Genomic DNA, 13,768 nt, shown 5'->3' with positions numbered 1-13,768 from the left:
CGACAAAAGCAGATGACAAATAAAGACGTGGTTTTCCACAAATTGATAATAATAAAATAGGTGTTGATTAACTCCATATACTAATAGTCGAATTAATACTACATACCTTAGCTTTTGTCAGTTTTAATTTAAAAATTATGTGGGAAAATACCAATCAATATGATTGGCTGATGACAACGTTAAAGTAGTTTGGAAAAATCAGGTTACTTCTACAAAGTGTGAACGAAAGTTTCCCAAAAGATAAAGCACAAAAGCCAAATAATTTCAAGAGATGACTCAGCAACCCCCTAAGCATGATACGTGTAACCCATCACCATCATCAATGATGTCACCGATCATGTTCCTCATTGTCAGTCAGTCACCATCGTGCTTAAACCTAATATTTCTTGGTTACTTGATCTCATATCTCTCTATTTTTTTAACTAACAATAGCATTTTTAAAGCAGATCTCTATAGATAGCTGTCGTTTTATGTCATCATTTTAATATAGTATGCAACCCTTTTTTTTTTTGTAACTCATAATAACAAATATATGCAGTAAATAAAAAATGCTATTATAGATTTTTCTTGTGAAAATGGTTTGCTGAATATTATCGTTTTAATTTTTATTTAGATCATTGATTCATTGTCAAAATCAGATAAGGAACATGGGGAGAGATACAAAAAAGAGGAAACGTTATTATTGTACAGTTTTTTTGTTTGCACTCTTTGATTTTTATCTTCTTCCTCCCATCGTTCACATGACGTTGTCTTGCTCGACACATCTAAAATCTACAATCTGTTCGTCGCCTCTGTACATACTTTTCCTTCAGCAGTACTAGTACGTAGACTCTTCACGAAAAAGGCGTAAGATGTTTTTTATCTACAAATTAAAGTGATGATCAAGAACACATCAGATTTGGTTTTTCAGCAGATAGAGAGATCAATGGAATGGTCTTGTCTTTTTCTTCCATAGGCTTCCTTGATGGTGAAGAAAGCCTCTGGACCAAAACATCTAAAGCTTCCTTCATCCACCAATCTCTACAAGCTTCTCTTGCTTCATGTACTTTCATCCACGTTCTTTGACGAAGATGTTGTTCAGGCCATAGCTCAAGCTCCTCTTTCACAAGCATTGGGAACATTAATCCTTCGTAAAATGTTCCTCTGCTTTTGCTTAAGAAATCCCATTTTCCAAGTTGTCTCTGCACCAAATATCATAACACATACTTTAATTTAATAGATCCATCTAAGATAAAGAAAAAAAAAAGGCTGTTCTGATCCGTTTCAAAGTCACCTCAACGTTTCCAACAACTCCAGCTTCTTCTAGAGACTCTCTTGACGCAGCTTCTTCTACAGATTCATCAAGCTCCCAACCACCCTGACATTATAAAAAATTCAATTACCGAGTAATTATTATAGTTTTAAGGGTTTTTTTGTGATGTTCTTGACTCTTGTTAGGGGTCAAAAGTTAATTAGTACCTTTGGGAACATCAGAGCTTGACCTTTCTGAGATGAGATAACAAGAACTTCAAATTCGCCACTAGTTTTGTTATCGTTCGAAGTCTTGACTCTGTACGGAATACACCTACAATATCATGCAACCAATTCTAAAACTGTAGAAACTCAAATTGCACAAAAGTCAACTCGAATCAATGGTGAAACAATATACATACATATATAGATGAAACATACCCGACAACTAGACGGCGTCCCTTATTGTATCTTTGGGATTGACGACCCGTACGAGATACCAAGCACACCATTTTCTAGTAAAAACAGAGGTTTTGAAGAATATATATGAACCTAACTGTTCGACTGTATAAAAAAGAAAAGAGGAGATCACGGTTTTGCTTGGATGGCTAAAACGGAAGAAGCCACGAATCCTGTGCCGGTTTGGAGAACGAAGTTAAAGAATCGTTTTGAGAGTTATCAGAAAGAGTGGATAGGAATAGTTAAGTTATGATATGGGTGAGTGAGAAAGATTTGGGATGAGACAAAAAGCGTTGTCGTTGCCTCCCTCCATTGTGGCTTATCCTTTTTATAGAAAAAACGACCGATTCCACATCCTCTTTTTTGGCTTTTTTTTGGTTGTCTTTATCTAATGTCTATTAACTTGTGAAATCAGTTAATTAGTACTATATTTTAATATTTAAAGGTACATCATTTAAAAACAATTAGTGCCACGTTAACGTTTCTTAGCGAACATAAAATGATAAGCTATATAGCATCATAGTTGAACATAAATGATCAAATCTATATTCTATGTTAAATTTGGATTTATTTTGGGTTCTAACTAAAAACCAGTAAATTGAACTTAACCCTTTATATATTAATAATAATATTTTAAAACTTTAAATGTGGGAATTGGATTGTATCCCAACATTTTATAATACAATAGATGGTGAAAGTTAAGCAAAATTTAAATATTAGTATTACGTACTGCACTATCTGTAAAAAAATTAGTGGGCCGTGTACATTACGTAGCAAGAGAGCGAGGTGTAAGTTTCTCAGTCGTTTCGTGGTGTAGGTTAATTAATCATGTCCATACGCGGCACGTTAGAATCAGAATAAAAAAAAATTTGGCTGCCCATACGCGGCAGTGCGGCATGGTAATACTACAGCAAGTATTGTGGTGATAGTTACGAAAGGGAGATAAGTGATAGTTACGAAAGGGAGATATCAAGTAACCAATGTATCAATTAAGAACTCAATACTACAGCAACTATTGTGGTGCTCACTTTAACACTTATAGTATTGAATTCAATAAGAAAGGGAGATATCAAGTAATATAATATCAAGGAAATTAATAAAACGTTTCATTTCCTTTTCTGTTAGTGATATACAATTGTTAAATGGAGTTTTTGGAAATAAGAAAACGTTTCGTTTTTATTTTTTTTGGTAAAAGTAAAAATTTCATTTCCTTTTCTGTTAGTGATATACAATTGTTAAATGGCTGCCTTCGTTTTAACCGTTTCCTTATCCGATCACTCGGATATGTAGCATTCGAGGTTGATTTTAACCGTTTTTTTAAGCGTAATAGTGGATTTCTCGTAGCGGTGCTTCAGACGGACTATATATATATAGTCTCCTCAAGCAACCCTAATATCCCGATTCAAACCCTAGTTTCCCGATTCATAATAATCGGCAAGCACAGCCTTAAAACCCTAAAATCAGGATCGTGGCAGCGGCAATGGAAGGAGGAGGAGTGATCGAGGATCCGAGGTTTAAGCCGTTCTTCGAGAGGTTGGACTCGTTGATCGAGTGCATGAATGGCCCTGAGTGTGAGGAATTGAAGATGGAGGAGAAATCGGAGGAGGGTGATACCGATTCGTCTATTTGTAAAGAAGTACCAATTCGGGTGAGTTCCAATTAGCTAGAGGCATTGTATGATTTATCAACCAAATTAGTACCTTTGGGAACATCAGAGCTTTTAAGGGTGTATTTGTTGTTCTTGACTCTTGTTAGGGGTCAAATTAGTACCTTTGGGAACATCAGAGCTTGACCTTTCTAAGATGAGATAACAAGAACTTCAAATTCGCCACTAGTTTTGCTCTCGTTCGAAGTCTTGACTCTGTACGGAATACACCTACTCGAATTAATGGTGAAACTATATACATACATATAGATGATACATACCCGACAACTAGACGGCGTCCCTTATTGTATCTTTGGGATTGACGACCCGGACGAGATACTAAGCACACCATTTTCTAGTAAAACACAGAGGTTTTGAAGAATATATATGAACCTAACTGTTCGACTGTATAGAAAGAAAAGAGGAGATCACGGTTTTGCTTGGATGGCTAAAACGGAAGAAGCCACGAATCCTGTGCCGGTTTGGAGATCGAAGTTAAGGAATCGTTTTGAAAGTTATAAGAAAGAGTGGATAGGAATAATGAAGTTACGATATGGGTGAGTGAGAAAGATTTGGGACGAGACAAAAATCGACCGATTGTGGCTTATCCTTTTTATAGAAAAACGACCGATTCCACTTCCTCTTTTTTGGTTGTCTTTATCTAATTTCTATTAACTTATGAAATCAGTTATTAGTACTATATATTTTAATAATTAAAGATACATCATTTTTAAAAAATTAGTGCCACGTTAACGTTTCTTAATTAACGAACAAAAAATGATAAGCTATAGCATCATATAGTTGAACATAAATGATCAAATCTATATTCTATAATTCAATAGATGGTGAAAGTTGAGCAAATTTTAAATATTAGTATTACGTACTACACTATCTGTAAAAAATTAGTGGGCCGTGTACATTACGTAGCAAGAGAGCGAGGTGTAGGTTAAAAAAGATGAATGTACTACGTAGGTTAATTAATCATGTCCATACGCGGCACGTTAGAATCAGAATAAAAAAAAGTCGCTGTCCATACGCGGCGGCAGTGCGGCACGGTTAGTGTTTACACTGAGGGACGACGGCGTCACGTGATTACGTGAGTCATCCCACCCACCAATTAATATAAGGACGTGTTTAATCGTAGTCGATATTTTTTCCTGCTTCTACGGCTGATCGTCTGAGTCTGTGGGACTGTGTCCACAGCCCATGGAAAAAGACTATATATAATATATACACACATACACTACCGACGTGGAACAATGGTTTTTATTCGGTATTGTCAAACTAATAACAGATATAACCGATCAATAAAAAGAGAGTTAAATAATATTACAGTATACGGTCCCAGCTATTAGACAACAATTACTTCTCATACTACGACTATTTGAAAGAAGAGTTGGATTCAGATGGTAATTTGGGATCACACGAGCTTTCATCTGCTCTCAATCGGTGAAGATAATGGAGATGAGAGTAATTAAGCACCCTTCTGCCTTGGAGAAGAAGGGCTATGCTGGTTAAACTCGGAATGTGATCAGAGGGTTCTTAGTTTGTCTAAAAGCTTATACTATTAGTAAAAGACTCGTAAAAAGCTTATATAATGTTACCAAAAAACAAAAAGCTTATATAAGAAACTCGTCTAAGAAATTCTTAAAGTTCTGTAGTCAGCTGTTATAAAAAAAATACAAGAACTCCTTCTCCCAAGACTACTTTGTTATTAACCAAAAAAAAATAAAACTACCTTGCTGTTCTGGTTTGGTTATATCCGGTTAAGTATATATATAGGAAAAATTAGAAATTAATTAGAAGTAATTAAATTATTGTCTATCTATGCATTCTATATTTATGTTTGGTCATATATGCTTCAATATAATTTAAAACCCATTGTATCCTCGTATTTTTAAAAAATTTGCGCAACTATTATTATTTTTTTTTAAAATTATTTATTTCGGAAAATATTTTGGACAATATATAAGGTCAAAAAAATACACTTTAGTTAAACCTCTATAAATGAATAAGGTTGAGACCATGATATTTTGTTTAGTTTATAGTGATATTAATTTATCTTTTTTTTCAAAAAATACTAATTTATCTACAAATAAATATTTATTATTTATAGTATAAATTAATAAATATTAAAATAATTATTTATCTAAGTATTTTTCTAATTGTTAAATTCTTGAAATATATGAATTGAAAAAAATTCTAAACAATAAGATTAGTATTTGTATGTTCTAAATATTTTAGTTTTGGAATTGGAATTTTAATATTTAGAAAAAATTATTGACCAAAAATTACAAATAGAATAGATAAATTCACTTATATACACGATTTATGATTTAGTGTCTGCAATTGTTATATTACAGATATTGATGTTTGTGTATATAAACTAAATATATGTGTACAAATATTGTAAAAGCGCTCGACCATGTCAATGAAGCAGCTTTACTCTATTATTGGTTGTCCGAGTTTCTAATCAAAAGAGCACTCGATGATATGGAGACAATTCTAGTATCTCTCTCCAGCATATACCAGTTGATCATCATTGTTGTAGACTTTGTTCCAATCCTTTCTATGAGAATACGAAGATCTTTGTTCACCTACCGTTCCGTATATGTCCTTGTCATATATGTGATGGACTGCGTCCTGGTTCACGTTCAAAGTATCTTGAAGATCACCTTCTCCAAAAAATCCACATTTGACCAAATGACTACTATTGGTTGTCGGAGTTTCCGATCACAAGAGCATTCGATGATGAGGAGCCACTTTTGATTATCGTACCTTTAATTATCTTGATTATCTTGATCATTAATCTTTTAGAAAAAGAAGAAAGAAAACAAGCGAATGGAAGGAATTGGCTAGTGTGGACATATATGAAAGGTCAAAAAACCAAATGTAGGCTTGTGAAAAAACAAAAAAAACATTGATGGAAGCTCGAACCAAATCTCGCTAAATCCAAAATAATATATATATATATATATATATAACCTAACAATTGTTTAATCTCGTCCAAAAAAATTCGTAAAATTGGTTTAAAATCGAAAAGAATTATTGATATATATATATATTTATTGTTAGATTTAAAGAACAAAAAAAAAGGAATTGATCCAAAAAAGAAGAAGGAATTGATCCGATCCGACCCGACCCGAACCGAACCGGGCAAACAACAAAGTTCGACCCGACTGGTTTGGTTAGCCGGAAAGGAAGGAAAGGCAAAATTGGATTTAATTTGTATCAGAGAAACCTCTCTCTCTCTCCGTCGTATTAAAACCCTTGGCGACTCTCTTTTACCGTCGTGGTTCGTTCCTTCCTTCCAGACACTTTTTTTTTTTTTTTTTTTTTTTTTTTTTTTTTTGTGTTCTCTCTTCTGCAATCGGAATCCAAATTTGAACTGGGGACGTTTCTCTTTCTAGTTCCCGCTCTCTTTCTTTTCGCGAGGGAGCCAAAATTCGATCTAGGGTTTTGTTTTTCTCGCTAACCGAGAACTTCACTTAGGGTTCTCTGTTTCAAAATCAAAATCCGCGTCTTTTTATTTATTTTTGGATTCGTTCCAGTGTTGTTTATTCTTTCAAATAAGATGTCGCAAGACGAAGAGATTGCGATGCGTGATGTGACAAGCGCGGGTCTTTGCATTGGTGACCGCATTGGCCGAGAAGCCGCATCGCAGCTTGACCTAGAAGAAGCTCTTGAAGCTTCTAGATACGCTAGTCACCCTTATTCAACTCATCCCAGAGAGGTTTGTTTGCTTGCTTTGCTTCAATTGGAACTGTTTTGATTCCAAGCCAATTGCGGGGGGAGATGATGTATATACATGGTTTAGAACTTGAGCTTTGTCTTATATAAGTGTTTGGCTTTTGTTGCAGTGGCCGCCTTTGATTGAGGTTGGTGAGACTTGGGAATTGCCTTCTGTACTTATTGAGAGGTATAATACAGCTGGGGGAGAAGGGACGGCTCTGTGTGGGATTTTCCCGGAGATCCGACGAGCTTGGGCATCTGTAGACAATTCTTTGTTTCTGTGGCGTTTTGATAAAAGGTAAATTTGGCTTTACCTTTTTTTAGTTACTGGGGTATTTAGAAGCTTGAGATGCCTTGTTTAACTAGGTGTCCTTTGCTTTTTCTGATAAATGCATGTCAAGTAGGGATGGGCAATGTCCTGAGTATAGCGGGGAGGAGCAAGCTATTTGTGCGGTTGGTCTAGCAAAATGTAGACCTGGAGTTTTTGTTGAAGCTATTCAATATCTTTTGGTGCTGGCAACTCCTGTTGAGGTAACCCTTTTCAAAGGCGCAATCTGATCACAACTTCTTTAGTTTTGTGTACAACTATTTCTGTTTTTTTATGATAAAAAAATAATTTTTTTGTCTAACTTCTCATCAGTTGGTTCTTGTTGGAGTGTGCTGCACTGAAGGACCTGATGGTAGAGATCCTTTTGCTGAAATTTCAGTACAGCCTCTACCTGACTATACAATTTCATCAGATGGAGTGACAATGACATGCGTTACATGTACCAATAAAGGGCGCATTTTCATTGCTGGACGTGATGGTCACATCTATGAACTGCTATATACAACTGGCTCAGGCTGGAATAAACGTTGTCGTAAAGTTTGCCTTACTGCAGGCGTAGGTAGTGTGATCTCAAGGTACCCACATTCTCATTTGTCCTTTTCATTTATTTGTTCTCTCCGCTGTTCGATTCTGGAACTTGAGGATAAGCTAAGCTTCTAGAAATCCATTTTGTATCACCAAAACTCCTTATGCTCGAAACAGTTCCACAATACCACATTATTTCTGACAGTTTTTAAACATTTATCCCAAATTATGTTGGTTTTAGGTGGGTTGTGCCAAATGTGTTCAAGTTTGGAGCTGTAGATCCTGTCGTAGAGATGGTTGTGGATAACGAAAGGCAAATTTTATATGCCCGCACTGAAGAGATGAAACTTCAAGCATATGTTTTTGGGCCAAATGGGGAAGGTCCTCTTAAGAAGGTGGCAGAAGAAAAGAATCTACTAAATCAGAAGGATGTGAGCCAAGGAAATCGTCAGGCAGCAGTGGCAGGTCGATCTAACAAGCCCTCCATAGTCAGCATTTCGCCATTGTCCATGCTGGAGTCAAAATGGTTGCACCTTGTTGCAGCATTATCAGATGGCAGGAGGATGTATCTTTCCACCTCCTCAAGTGGAAGTGGTAGCAGTATTAGCTTTAGTGGGTTTAACAACCACCGTCAGACTCCAAACTGTCTGAAAGTGGTTTCAACCAGGCCATCTCCTCCATTGGGAGTCGGTGTTGGTCTTGGTTTTGGAGCTGCATCTATCGCTGGTAGAACTCAGAACGAAGACCTCTCTATGAAAGTTGAAACTGCCTACTATTCTGTTGGAACTCTTGTCCTTTCAGATTCATCGCCACCTACTATGTCTTCTCTTCTTGTTGTTAGCAGAGATTCAAGCGTTCAGTCTCAGGTTGGCAGCAGTTCAGGGCCAAGTTCAAGGAGTTCTCGGGCTTTACGAGAAGTTGTGTCTTCCCTTCCTATTGAAGGCCGTATGCTTTTCGTAGTAGATGTGTTCCCCTCTCCTGATACTGCTGCTACTGTTCAATCTTTATATTCAGAACTAGAATACTGTGGACTCGAAGTCTCAGGAGAGTCTTATGAAAAAGCATGTGGAAAACTCTGGGCCAGAGGTGATCTTTCGACCCAGCATATATTGCCAAGGAGAAAGATTGTCGTTTTTACCACCATGGGTATGATGGAACTCGTTTTTAATAGGCCTGTGGATATCTTAAGGAGACTTCTAGAATCCAATTCTCCAAGGTCCCTTCTAGAAGATTTTTTCACCCGCTTTGGAGCAGGCGAAGCAGCTGCCATGTGCTTGATGTTGGCTGCCGGAATAATAAATTTTGAAGATTTAATGAGTAATATTGTTGCCGATAAGGCAGCTGAGGCGTTTGAGGATCCGAGAATTGTAGGAATGCCACAATTTGATGGCACTAGTGGATTGTCAAACACTAGAACAGCAACTGGAGGTTTCAGCATGGGCCAAGTTGTTCAAGAAGCGGAGCCCATTTTCTCAGGTGCTTATGAAGGGCTCTGCCTTTGTACATCAAGATTACTGTTTCCCCTATGGGAACTTTCTGTGATGTCTAAGAAAATCAGTTCTGACACCATGTCTGAGGAAGGAGTTGTGATCTGTCGTCTTTCTACCAGTGCTATGCATGTTCTGGAAAGCAAGGTTCGATCATTGGAGAAATTCTTAAGATCTAGAAGAAACCAGAGAAGGGGGCTTTATGGATGTGTTGCGGGGTTAGGAGATGTAACTGGCTCTATTTTGTATGGTACTGGTTCAGAGTTGGGAGCTACTGAGAGGAATATGGTTAGGAACTTGTTTGGAGCATATTCCAACGGAGGTGAGTCAGCAAATAAAAGACAGCGGTTGCCGTATAGTCCTGCTGAATTGGCTGCCAGAGAGGTAAGATTTGTTGAATTCTTTTAAATCTGGTGTTACTTTCTTCCTCTTTAATGGTACAGGAGTAAAAGTCATTAATTTAGTCATGCCTTCCTGCAGGTGAGGGCTATGGAGTGTATCAGGCAGTTGCTTCTCAGATCTGCAGAAGCCCTTTTCCTACTCCAACTTCTTTCTCAACATCATGTTGCTAGATTAGTTCAGGGGTTTGACGCATATTTAAAGCAAGCTTTAGTTCAGTTGACATTCCATCAGCTAGTTTGTTCTGAAGAGGGTGACCAAATTGCAACAAGGCTCATATCTGCCGTGATGGAGGTACTAGCCTTTTAAATAGCCTTAGTGTCCCCTTTCTGAATGTTTTGACTCACTAATTTGAATCTGATACTATTGGGTGCCACAGTATTATACTGGCTCAGATGGCAGGGGAACAGTTGACGATATAAGCGGGCGACTACGTGAAGGTTGCCCAAGTTACTTCAAGGAGTCTGATTACAAATTCTTCTTAGCTGTTGAACGTCTTGAGAGAGCTGCTCTAACTTCAGATACTGAAGAGAAGGAGAATGTTGCTAGAGAGGCGTTCAGTTTCTTGAGCAAAATCCCTGGATCTGCAGATCTCCGAACTGTTTGCAAACGTTTTGAGGAATTGAGGTTAGTTTTTCATTCAAGTAGATGCCTACACACTTGGTTGGTTCTAGTTTGTGATCGTTGGTCAATAAGCCATATAGTTTTTTTTTTTTTTTGTATGTTAAAGCTATTTTTCTTAGTGGCAGTCAGAGAAAAGTGAATTCCTTTTAGCCTTCTAAATCGAGTTTCAAAAGAATACTCCAAATGTTTATTATTATGTAAAATGTAGTTTTAAGATAGACGAAAAAAGATAGACCGTACCTAGAAGTTTACAATTAAGCATTCATACAAGAATAAAGTCAAAGACCTAAGGCAAAACGGCCAGCTTAACTCAGAATCAATTATACATGATTCATATTTTGTTGCCCTTTCTTTGAAGACTCCATTTTTTTGGTATTCACTCACAATAATTATCTACAGGTTCTATGAAGCTGTTGTCTGCTTGCCTTTGCAGAAGGCCCAAGCTCTTGATCCTGCTGGCGATGCTTTCAATGACCAACTTGATGCTTCCATAAGAGAGCATGCTCTTGCCCAGCGGAAACAATGCTATGAGATTATTGCCAACTCCGTGCGATCTTTAGCTAGTTCCATGCTAGACGAGGCTTCACGTAGACAATATATATGCCAGATTGTTCATCTTGGTGTGCAATCAACTGACAGAGCGTTCCGGGAGTACCTATACAAGGCCATGATAGAACTGGGTCTTGAAAACGAGCTCCTGGAGTATGGAGGTCCGGATTTGGTACCTTTTCTCCAGAATGCTGGCAGTCATTCTGCATCACAGGTTTGCTATTTACACGTTAGCCCTTTTAAGCTATTTCCATTGCTGTGGTGTCTTGTCACGTAAGGAAGGCATAACCTTAAATGCTTAGGGATTTGTCTACTTGTTAAACTAGCTAACCTCCATAAATATTAACTAGCAGCCTCAGTTCTGCCACCAACTGCGTGACAAAAATAGTCAGGTTTGTTGGTCGACAGTGCAACTACTTTCTAAGAATACTTACATCTGTCTCCTCATGCCTTAGGTTGGGGCTGTATCTACTGGTTCATCTCCGCTGGGTCACTCAGGAACACAGATTTCATCAAATCAAGCAAAATACTTTGATCTTCTTGCGAAATACTATGTGTCAAAGAGACAGCATGTGCTTGCTGCTCACGTATTTCTAAGGCTTGCAGAGAGACGTGCTATTAGTTCAGGGGACAATCCTACACTTGAACAAAGGTAAACCAATCTTTTATGTTATGTGTTGAATATTTCCTCAAGTCACACTATCTTGATTTTCTTACTCCCCCTTCCTTTTTCATCTCTAATGGGTTGCTGCCTTATGAATTTAGGCGACAATACCTAAGCCACGCAGTTTTACAGGCCAAGAATGCAAGTAATAGTGATGGTTTAGTAGGTTCTTCTCAAGGTGCTTCTGACAATGAGTTGCTTGATCTGCTTGAAGGAAAACTCGCAGTTCTTCAGTTCCAAATTAAGATCAGAGACGAACTTGAAGCTATAGCTTCCAATTCCGAGTCCTCGGCTGCCATGCAGGACTCTGACCAGAACGGGACAGTACTTGATGGTGATTCTAGTGATGATTCCAGCTTAGCAAATGCAGCAAATGAAAAGGCCATGGAGCTCTCCTCGGAACTTAAAAGCGTAACACAGTTGTATAATGAATATGCTGTCCCATTTGAGCTCTGGGAGGTGAGTCCAAAAACCTTATATATATATTTTCGTTTTTGAATTAGTTTTGGGCCATGTTTCTGGTTAACTGGTTTTCTAGATGTAACTATATCTCTGTCTGTAACTTAGCTGGTATTAAGTAAATTCGTAGGTTCTATTCATACTTAACCTAACACAAAGTCGATGATCACTGTTTTACGTCATGCTTAGAATTGTTGCGTTAGTATCCTAGTTTCAAAGTTCGAAAATCATAAGATCAAATTGTTGAATTGGAAAGATTCAGTGCTCGTATCTTTGACTCTTTATGTAGGCTCTCTTTTCATTGCTTGTTTATTGTTCTGGCTTCACTCTATGCAGATCTGTCTGGAAATGCTCTACTTTGCCAACTATTCTGGTGATTCTGATTCAAGCATAATAAGGGAAACATGGGCTAGACTTATTGACAAAGCTCTTTCACAAGGTGGGATAGCTGAAGCCTGTTCAGTTCTCAAGAGAGTCGGATCTCATATATACCCTGGCGGTGGAGTTGTTTTACCCCTCGATGTTTTGTGCCTTCACCTCGAGAAAGCTGCACTTGTAAGCTCCTCCTTCTCGTTAAGCTGTTGATTCATGTCATTGGGTTATGAACTGAATTTGAGTACATATATTGTGTAAAATTTTACAGGAGAGATCAGAGAGGGTTGGGGATGTTGCGGATGATGACATAGCTCGAGCTCTTCTGGCCGCTTGCAAAGGCGCAGCTGAACCTGTGCTTAACGCTTATGACCGTTTGCTATCCAATGCAGCCATTGTGCCATCACCAAATCTAAGGATCCGCCTCCTTAGTTCGGTTCTAGTGGTGCTCCTTGAATGGGCAATGTCTGTATTGTCAGACAGAATGGGGTCGAGTCCAACCAGCTCTTCTCTCATACTAGGCGGATCATTTGCTCTGGAGAACAAAGCTGTTAGTAATCAAGGGGTCCGTGATAAGATCGCAAACGCTGCAAACAGGCAAGTTTCTCTCTGACATTTTGGTTTGATTCGGTTTGGTTTTCTTACCCACTCCTTGTTTTGAAGTATAATTAAAAATCAAGAATCTCTGAAAACCCTACAATTTTTTTTTTTTTTTTTTAAATCTCACAAACAGGTATATGACGGAGGTAAGGAGACTGGCTCTGCCACCGAACAGGACGGAGTTAGTATACGCAGGTTTCAAAGAACTTGACGAGTCTCTCTTAACTCCATTCTCCTTCTGATCCATCACTCTCTTCTATTTTTTCTTTTTGTATTTTGGATGCAATTTCACCTTTTTTAATAGGTTTTATAGCAGCGTTCTTGTAACTTTAAATTACACTCTTTGGGGAAATTTCCCCTTTCTTCTTCTTTAGTCTTCAGAGAGAATCAAAAATACGAAAAGAGAAAAAATAATTCTGTAGTTCCTCCTCGTAAAACTCGGGGGCCTTGTCTGTCAATTTTAATCTGTATTCTCTGTAACTTGACTAATTTCTTTATCGAGTGTTGTTGTTGATTAGTATTTAATTGTTGTGTACAAGACCAAGTTGATGATGTTTCACGACAAAAATAAATTAAGGAACTTTTTTAGTAAATTCATTGTATTCGTATGCTTAAACTTTACAAACTTGGTAATAATGATGCTTTTTCAAGATAAGAATATACTGTACTATATTTTTTTAGTTTGACCGTTCGTG

The 13,768-nt window shown here is 37.6% G+C and overlaps 2 protein-coding genes across 2 annotated transcripts; one reads left to right on the top strand and one right to left on the bottom strand.

Annotated features, from left to right (window-relative positions):
* Nucleotides 1-579: 579 nt before the first annotated feature.
* On the bottom strand, nt 580-1,997 carry LOC104773638 (nudix hydrolase 18, mitochondrial). The gene is made up of 4 exons (XM_010498289.3): nt 1,672-1,997; nt 1,459-1,564; nt 1,274-1,357; nt 580-1,181 (listed from the first exon to the last, which is right to left on the bottom strand). Exons 1-4 carry the CDS (start codon nt 1,740-1,742, stop codon nt 882-884), a joined length of 561 nt encoding a protein of 186 aa, XP_010496591.2. The 5' UTR covers nt 1,743-1,997; the 3' UTR covers nt 580-881.
* A 4,565-nt stretch (nt 1,998-6,562) lies between these two features.
* LOC104778722 (nuclear pore complex protein NUP155) lies at nt 6,563-13,553 on the top strand. The gene is made up of 13 exons (XM_087499770.1): nt 6,563-7,067; nt 7,195-7,364; nt 7,471-7,597; nt 7,707-7,969; nt 8,161-9,790; nt 9,887-10,099; nt 10,185-10,432; nt 10,829-11,192; nt 11,434-11,630; nt 11,744-12,101; nt 12,438-12,656; nt 12,745-13,070; nt 13,207-13,553. Exons 1-13 carry the CDS (start codon nt 6,909-6,911, stop codon nt 13,313-13,315), a joined length of 4,383 nt encoding a protein of 1,460 aa, XP_087355896.1. The 5' UTR covers nt 6,563-6,908; the 3' UTR covers nt 13,316-13,553.
* The last annotated feature ends 215 nt before the right edge of the window (nt 13,554-13,768 follow it).

The sequence above is a fragment of the Camelina sativa genome, chromosome 3, assembly GCF_030686135.1.
Source record: "Camelina sativa cultivar CO46 ecotype springtype chromosome 3, ASM3068613v1".
Classification (NCBI taxonomy): Eukaryota; Viridiplantae; Streptophyta; class Magnoliopsida; order Brassicales; family Brassicaceae; genus Camelina; species Camelina sativa.
Note: the sequence above shows the minus strand (reverse complement) of the source record. Positions and strands in the feature narration are given on the sequence as shown.